Genomic DNA, 8,266 nt, shown 5'->3' on the forward strand with positions numbered 1-8,266 from the left:
AGCCTCACCGTGCCCCCATTGCAGCCTCACTGTGCCCTTGCAGCCTCACTGTGCCAACATTGCAGCCTCACCATGCCCCCATTGCAGCCTCACTGTGCCACCATTGCTGCCTCACTGTGCCCCCATTGCTGCCTCACCACTTTACCCCATTGCAGCCTCACTGTGCCCCCATTGCAGCCTCACTGTGCCCTCATTGCAGCCTCACTGTGCCACCATTGCAGCCTCACTGTGCCCCCATTGCAGCCTCACTGTGCCCAACATTGCAGCCTCACCGCTTTCCCCATTGCAGCCTCACTTTGCCCCTTGTAGCCTCACTGTGCCCCTTGCAGCCTCACTGTGCCAACATTGCAGCCTCACCATGCCCCCATTGCAGCCTCACCGTGCCCCCATTGCAGCCTCACCGTGCCCCCATTGCAGCCTCACCGTGCCCCCATTGCAGCCTCACTGTGCCCCCATTGCAGACTCACTGTGCCCCTTAAATACATAAGGGGGGGGTATGATCACCATGTATAAATACATAAGGGGGATATGATCAACACGTATAAGTACATAAGGGGGGATATGATCTCCATGTGTAAATACATAAGGGGGATATGATCTCCATGTATAAATGGCTGCTCGTACCATTCCACTGCTGGGGGGTGAGAAATATAAGAAAAATAATTCTCAGCAGAGACTTTGTTGCAACAATTACAGGATTTGTACAGGATCATTTCCAAAGTCTGGTATCACCTTTCTCCACATCACCTGCAGGGTGTGGTCGCTCTTGGACAGGCCCGCACTCTCTGTGGAATGGTACGGCCCTCAGGTTTATAAAAGCCCAGGTACTCTCTAATGAGCATCAGTCTGTTGAGAACTTTGCAAAGATGAGTGAGAATCGGAGAGCACTTGGTGGAGTGGGTGAGCCCAGGGAACCTACTGAAGAAGATCAAGCCATCCTTGACCAGGTAAGTGGTTGGGGGATCCAATCCTAAGGACCCTTTCACACTGATGTTTTCCTGTGTTTTTCTCTGCAAGAAAAATGTTTCCCTTTAAGGGCCAGTTCACACACTTTTCACATCACTGCGCTGTGGGTGTGGTGCATTTTTAAAAAGTCCTGCATGCTGCTTCTTTGGTGCGGTGTTGAAAACTGCACCAAAAATGCAGCTTCCCATTGGAATGAATAGAAATTGTGGTTAAAAACGCACTGCACTTTGGTGCGTTTTTGATTCGTTTGTCCCTTTTTTTCACAAGTGCAGGCAACCTAAAAAATGCACCAGAAGCTTACAGGAAATGTATATGAAATGGCAAAATCATGATAAAAAAACGCATCTGCATTTTATTCTGCGATTTTGCTACAGAGCAGTGTGAAAGGGCCCTAACGGCTTGTTAGCACCAGGTGTGGTGATCTACACTGGGACCCTGAGATAACAATTCATCTGTGTCCTCCTCCATACAAGTGTGTTGTAGTAAAATGAATTACAATGTGTCAGTATGGAGATGAATTCATTATTTTAATAAAATTAAACTCTGCAATGCATTGTAACAGTGTGTATGTGCATCATGAGCGCCTGTTGGTGTTAATGGGGCCCCTAAGGGCATTTCTATTGGCTAGACATTGTGAAATTATCACAAGGCAGTAACGTGACAGGGCCCTTAAAGCGTTATTAACCAAAAATGTATTATATCCACTTGACCTCTGGAAGTCCAAAACTTTTTTTTTTCTTCTTTTTTTTTTTTTCTTTTTACTTTCTGCTATAAAACCCATCCAATAAAAAATAAATAAATACATAAATAGATAAAAAAAAATCTTCATCAAATTAGGCCAAAATGTATTCTGTTACATATTTTTGGTTTTAAAAAATAAATTAAATAAGAAAATGGTTTGTGGAAAAGTTGTCATGCAGAGCTTGCTAGTAACTTACCGTGCGCCCCACCAAATCCACCATATTTGGCTTCTCCTCCCATCTCTCACTCAGGCCAGACATTGCGGCAAACGTGTTTTTTTGTTTGTTTTTGTTCTTTTTTAATGCAAGGCTCCGCCCACAGGAAATGACCTTACACCGCCGACACGTGCGATTAAATTACTGCATGAGAATGTGGTTGTTATTATTGCATAATTGAGGGGGGGGGAATACTGCATTCATTATTTAATGCAAAATTCTTCGTGCATTGAACTTTCAGAAGTGATTTACCTCATGTGGTATTTTATTTGCCATTATTTAACCTGGTGAATTGACCCCGTAGCGTCTATAAATTATGGGATAATTTTTATTCTAGTAATGGCAGCGATCAGTGACTTACAGCAGGACTGTGATATTGCAGCTGACCAGTGACACAATACAGTAATCGGTGCTAAAAATATGCACTGTCACTGTACTAATGACACAGGCAGGGAAGGGGGTTAACATCAGGCGATCAAAGGGTTAAATGTGTGCCTAGCCAGTGTTTGTGTACTGTGGGGGAGAGGAGCTTTTACTAGGGGGAAGGCACTGATCCATGTTGCTGCTTTGCAGGATTCATGCCTTCCCTACTGACAGAACGGCGATCTGCTGCTCTCCCTTTCTGCTGGAGGATCGGCGGGTGTTGGTAGACATCGAGTCCGCTGTACCTGCCGCTGGGCTCCTGCCGTGTGTGAGATTTACAGCGGTCCAGCAGCACGCATGGGTGCCCCCCGACCCGGAGGAGCCGGGTCACGTTTTTATACGTGATCCGAGGCAGAGGTGCCGCCCTGTAGCAGTAAAACTATGGGGCGGCCCTTAAGTGGACATTTGCAGTTTACCAATCTGTGGACGTGGTGGCTGTTTTGGCTTTTTTTTTATGCTGTGGGCCAGTAAGCAGTGGCAGCCTGTCCATAGGGTCGCACATGGGCGCCCCCCCCCCCCCCCCCCCCCCCCAGCTATTCACAAAAAAAGTCACTTTAAGAGTGATCAGGCGCCGGACACACAGCAGTCTATGGGAAGCTTCCCAGCTTGCAATCAGCTGATTGCAAGCTGGGAAGCTGATATGCCCGTGTTCAGGGCGTGTGCAGGGCGCAAGCATTGCGCCCCCAAACACTCCCACTCTTCAATTATTTTTTTTCTTTATTTTTATTGATGGAGGACAGTGGGTGGCCCTTTTTCAGATCACTTTCGGTTTCCCGGCTCGCTGTGCTGTGGACTGGGCATCTAGTAGAAACATGCTGGAGTTTCTACTAATTTACCTCCCTGGGACTCGCTACTCTGGGCGCATGGGACTGAATTCCCCTGGAGCAGCCGGCAGCAGTGATGGATGTCACTATGACATCACACAGTAAGTGCCTGGAAGGGGGAAGGGCCAGCCTCTGCTCTCCAGATAAGATTGTCAGGTGAGGGATCGGGGAACAAGTGCAATGTCTATATAGAGAGGTGAGAAATGAAGTCAGCAGTGTGTGCATCTGGTGGCTTTCTCTCACTAACTCCACTCCCCCCCCCCCCCCCCCTCTCCCTAACCTGCTTGCTTGGAATGCTGTGGCCATGCAGGAACAATTACACCCGGGTATGAGGAGACCAATGAGAGTGTTTAGGAGGGGAGGTGTTAACCTGTCAGTGTGTTTGTACATGTCTACTGCCTGTGTGTGCTACACTGAGACACCTCCCCCACTGTATACACAGCATGTCACAATACACAGGCCCTGACCTGGACACCAGTCCCTCTCCTTCACCCAATACTGTGTATGGGATTGTCCAGGTCCCCATTTAACCACTTCCGCTTCGGAAGATCCCCCCCTTCCTGACCAGGCCATTTATTTTGCGATACGGCACTGCGTCGCTTTAACTGACACCCAAAAAAAATTGGCTTTTTTTTCCCCACAAATAGACCTTTCTTTTGGTAGTATTTGATTATCATAAATTTAGGCCAATATGTATTCTGCTACATGTTTTTTGGTTAAAAAAAATCCCAATTTATTTAATTATTTTTGGTGAATAGCTTGGGGAGGGGGGGGCAGCAGTCCCTGTGGATGGGTTGCCACTTCCAGGGACACTCCACTTCCTTCCAGGGACATGGAGGGGCTGATGCTGTAACTGCTTATAAAATGTTATCTGCAGTTCAGCTTTAATCTGTTTTGATCCATCTAAATCTGCTAGTTCTAATTCTGCAGACTGACAAAGCTGTTGTCCAAGGGTGGCTCCATTGTGCCTTCATCCAGAGTGGACAGGAAGTGTTTTCGTGGCAGGATCACCGGGTGAAAATAAAGGAGGGGGGGCTTAAAAACAAATGCAGCCACTGCATGTGGGGATTGTAAACTGCAAAATATGACTTTTTTGTTGAGTTTTATCACATTAATGTGTTATATGAAGTTATGAAGCCATATAATGGTCAATCAACCATCTTCTATAGCAGGAAGCTTATCTTTCCAATAAATTTTAATCCCATTTAGGGAAATGTGAAGCGAATAACTTGTCTGCAACCAATACAATTCATCAAAGCTTTCTTCTATCTGATCACAATGATATCTCTTCTCTCTCTTCTCTCTCTCTCTCTTCTCTCTCTTCTCTCTCTTCTCTCTCTTCTCTCTCTTCTCTCTCTTCTCTCTCTTCTCTCTCTTCTCTCCTCTCCTCTCTCTCCCTCTCTCTCTCCTCTCTCTCCTCTCTCTCCTCTCTCTCCTCTCTCGTCCTCTCTCTCCTCTCTCTCCTCTCTCCTCTCTCTCCTCTCTCCTCTCTCTCCTCTCTCTCCTCTCTCTCCTCTCTCTCTCTCTCTCTCTCTCCTCTCTCTCGTCTCTCTCGTCTCTCTCGTCTCTCTCGTCTCTCTTGTCTCTCTTGTCTCTCTTGTCTCTCTTGTCTCTCTTGTCTCTTCTCTCTCTTGTCTCTTCTCTCTCTTGTCTCTCTTGTCTCTTCTCTCTCTTGTCTCTTCTCTCTCTTGTCTCTTCTCTCTCTTCTCTCTCTTCTCTCTCTTGTCTCTTCTCTCTCTTCTCTCTCTTCTCTCTCTTGTCTCTTCTCTCATTGCTCTTTTGTTTATAGCGCAAAAATAAAAAACAGAGGTGATCAAATATCACTAAAAGCTTTATTTGTGGGGAAAATTACATCAATTTTGTTTGGGTACAGCATCACGCGACCGCAATTTGTCAGTTAAAGCGACGCAGTGCCGTATCGCAAAAAAACGGCTTGGTCATTGAGCAGCCAAATCTTCTGGGGCTGAAGTGGTTAAAGCTGAACAGTAAACATGGTGTTTGTTTCAGGTGAAGGAACAGTATGAGAAGCAGTCCGGGACGAACCCCAAGGAATTTAAGGCAACCGTCGTCCGTATTCAGGATGTTGCCGTAAAAAATTACTTTATGAAGGTAATATTTTGGGTTTTCTGCAACATCGGGTTTAGACAACACTGTCCCTTGCTATACATCTATATAGCTCTGACATATATACTGCAGTGCTGTACAATGAACACTGAATCATTTACATCCGCATTTGCCCCAGGGCAGCTTACACTTTATTTCTCTCCCCCCAGAAAAAAAAAACGCATTTCTGGATATTTTTGTTCTGTCTCTCACTGTTAAAATAAACCTACCATTAATTTATAGCCTGATCGTTTCTTTGTCAGTGGGCTAGTAACTGAGGGTGGTGCAGGTGACCCGACCCACCAGGAGGTGGCTGGCTGTCGGTGCACTCTTTGCCCCTCCCAAAAAAATACCACCGGCCACCACGGCACACTATTATGCTTATGTAGCTCACTGGTCCTCAACCCTGTCCTCTACCCCCAACAGGCCATGTTTTGGGAATTTCTAGCTGTCCAAAATACCAAGCCACTGATTCTGATTTAAAGCGCCTTTTTGTGAGATAAAGGAAGACCTGCAAACATGGCCTGTTTGGGGTGTACTTGAGGACTGAGGTTGAGAACCACTGTGATGTAGCTGACCTATTCCAGTGCTGCACAGATCATTGTAGCAGTTGCATCAGTTCTTAACCAGAGGATCTTGCACTCCAATGTCTGTCAGTCCTTTTCCTCCCCCACAGGAGCTTGCAACCAGAGTATCTGAGAACTGTTATTCCGGATAGAACATTTGAAATGTATAATATCCGTGAAACTGTTTAACTTTTCTGATCCTTTCAGGTGGACACTGGAGAGGACACTTATATCCACGTTCGATTCTACGTACCTCTGCCTGGTTCAGATGAGGAACCCACTTTGGTGTCTTTCCAGGCTGGTAAGACCAAGAATGATGAACTGGAGTATTTCTAAGATGGAGATGACTACAACAGAATATGAACATGAAGAATCCTCATAGTACAAATCTTCCCCAGTTCACCTTTCACTCAGCCCAATTCTAATTAAAGTGTATGTCAAGGCCAAGTGAACATTTCTGCAATACATGCATTCCACACGTTTTTATCTTTAAACTCTTCCCACTGATGTGACGCTCAGGAGTCTGTATGGGGGATGAACCTGAACGCTGTATGTATAAATGTCAGCTGGTTCCGTGCAAAGCCTTTTCTAAGCACAGTGACCGAGCTGTCACCATTGTACCTGGTGGGCAGGGCTTGTGATCACATGCTCACTGCAACAGCCAATTAAAGTAGTCGGGATCGGGAGCTCCACCTGCCTTTCAAAACACCTTAAAGTGCCAGCAACAAGGGTTTAAAACAGAAGTGAGAGTGGGGAAAGGGGCGGTGGGACTTTTAAATGAAGCACACAGATATACAAAATGAATTTATTAACAATAAACTGGTACATAATTATCATGATGCAAAATGGAATCAATACAGTTAATGTACTGCAGAGGCGTTGCTAGGTCTACAAAAGATCTGGGGCTAGAGCCCATAGCAGAGTAGTAAAGAAAGTCATACACTTGGGTGGGCATACACAGGTATATAATATACGCGTGTGTGTGTGTATATATATATATATATATATATATATATATATATATATATATATATATATCTCTCCCCAGAGAGCCCCCCAATTACATCAGGGTCTCTAGAGAGCCCCCTTACATCAGGGTCCCCAGATAGCCCCCCTTACATCATGGTCCCCAGAGAGAGCCCCCTCCCCTTGGCGACCCCTGCAGAGACTCGGGGCTATTGGGCTCCAGATTCGGGGCTATAGCCCCAAAAGCCACCCCCTAGCAACACCACTGATATACTGTATATACACATTTTACATGTAATAAAAACAAATAGTCACATAAAATAGTCACATAAAAAGTTGATAATGCATGTATGGTGAGTAGAGACATGGCATTGAACAGCTCTACGTTTTTCATGGATCAATCCAATCTTCAGGAGCATGCACGTGACTTGGAATATGTAATATATGGTAGTAGAAATATCTATATGGTCTGACCCTGCCAAGGAAAGGGGGGGGGGTTGGTAATGAGAAGTAAGAATAAAGACTAAAGCCATAAAAGCCCCCACAGTCTAAGGTACTTACAGACGTAATTATATGATGAGTGTGTGGCACTGCAGATCGGAGATCCCCCCTAGGGCAGGGGGGTCTCCAAACTTTTCAAACAAAGGGCCAGTTAAATGTCCTTCAGACTCTAGGAGGGCTGGATTGTAGCCAGCAGGGGCAGAAAATGTCCCAGACCCAGCATCAGTGAGGATAAATATGGCCTCAGGGTTGGTGGTCAATAGGAGGAGGAGGAGGAGTGCCCCTTAGTAGGAGGAAAAGTATCCCGTCATTGGTATCAGTAGAAGAAATAGTGCCCCATTGTTGGTGTCAGTGGGAGGAATAGCGTCTCATATCAGTGGGAGGAATAGTGCCCTCCAGGAACCCAAACCCCTCCTTACTACACCAGGTTTACAGCCACTCGTTTACTTCCCTATTCTCCCTCTGCCTTTCTGGTGTAGCTTGATGTACCGGTAGTATCCCTGAGAATACCTTACTACCTTGGAGGTCCTTTGCCTCAATTTAGGACACTCCATCTGCCTGTGCCAAACCCGAGCGCCCAGTAGACAACATACAGTTCGGTGCTTCAGGTCTTTTCTACAGATTGCCCTCTCTGTCCTTCTAAGAATTGAGTCCCCTACCACCAGAATCTGTCTTTCCTTTCCCTTCACTTCCCCCCAACTCTCACTGGAGGAGTTCTTCCCCAGTAGCTAGGAGAGTCCCTCAGCTCCATCAGTGCTGGTCCCTGACTGGCTTCACCAATGTCACTCAATGGAGCGTACTTATTGGGATGCTCCAACCCCCATTGCTGCCTCACTGTGCCCCCATTGCAGGCTCACTGTGCCCCCATTGCTGCCTCACTGTGCCCCCATTGCTGCCTCACTGTGCCCCCATTGCTGCCTCACTGTGCCCCCATTGCAGCCTCACTGTGCCCAACATTGCA

The 8,266-nt window shown here is 46.3% G+C and overlaps 1 protein-coding gene and 1 long non-coding RNA gene across 2 annotated transcripts in view; both read left to right on the plus strand.

Annotated features, from left to right (window-relative positions):
- Positions 1 to 795: 795 nt before the first annotated feature.
- On the plus strand, positions 796 to 6,674 carry LOC141129419 (stefin-C-like). Its single transcript, XM_073617441.1, has 3 exons — positions 796 to 947; positions 5,177 to 5,278; positions 6,046 to 6,674. The coding sequence occupies exons 1-3, from the start codon at positions 867 to 869 to the stop codon at positions 6,172 to 6,174; spliced, it is 312 nt and encodes a 103-aa protein (XP_073473542.1). The 5' UTR covers positions 796 to 866; the 3' UTR covers positions 6,175 to 6,674.
- Positions 6,675 to 7,417: 743 nt separating this feature from the next.
- LOC141129421 (uncharacterized) overlaps positions 7,418 to 8,266 on the plus strand; it is a 36,757-nt gene continuing 35,908 nt past the window's right edge. Inside the window, exon 1 of the long non-coding RNA XR_012241823.1 lies at positions 7,418 to 7,652. This is a non-coding gene — a long non-coding RNA (uncharacterized lncRNA). The remainder of the gene's footprint in view (positions 7,653 to 8,266) is intronic.

Source organism: Aquarana catesbeiana, linkage group LG02, assembly GCF_042186555.1.
Source record: "Aquarana catesbeiana isolate 2022-GZ linkage group LG02, ASM4218655v1, whole genome shotgun sequence".
Lineage (NCBI taxonomy): Eukaryota > Metazoa > Chordata > Amphibia > Anura > Ranidae > Aquarana > Aquarana catesbeiana.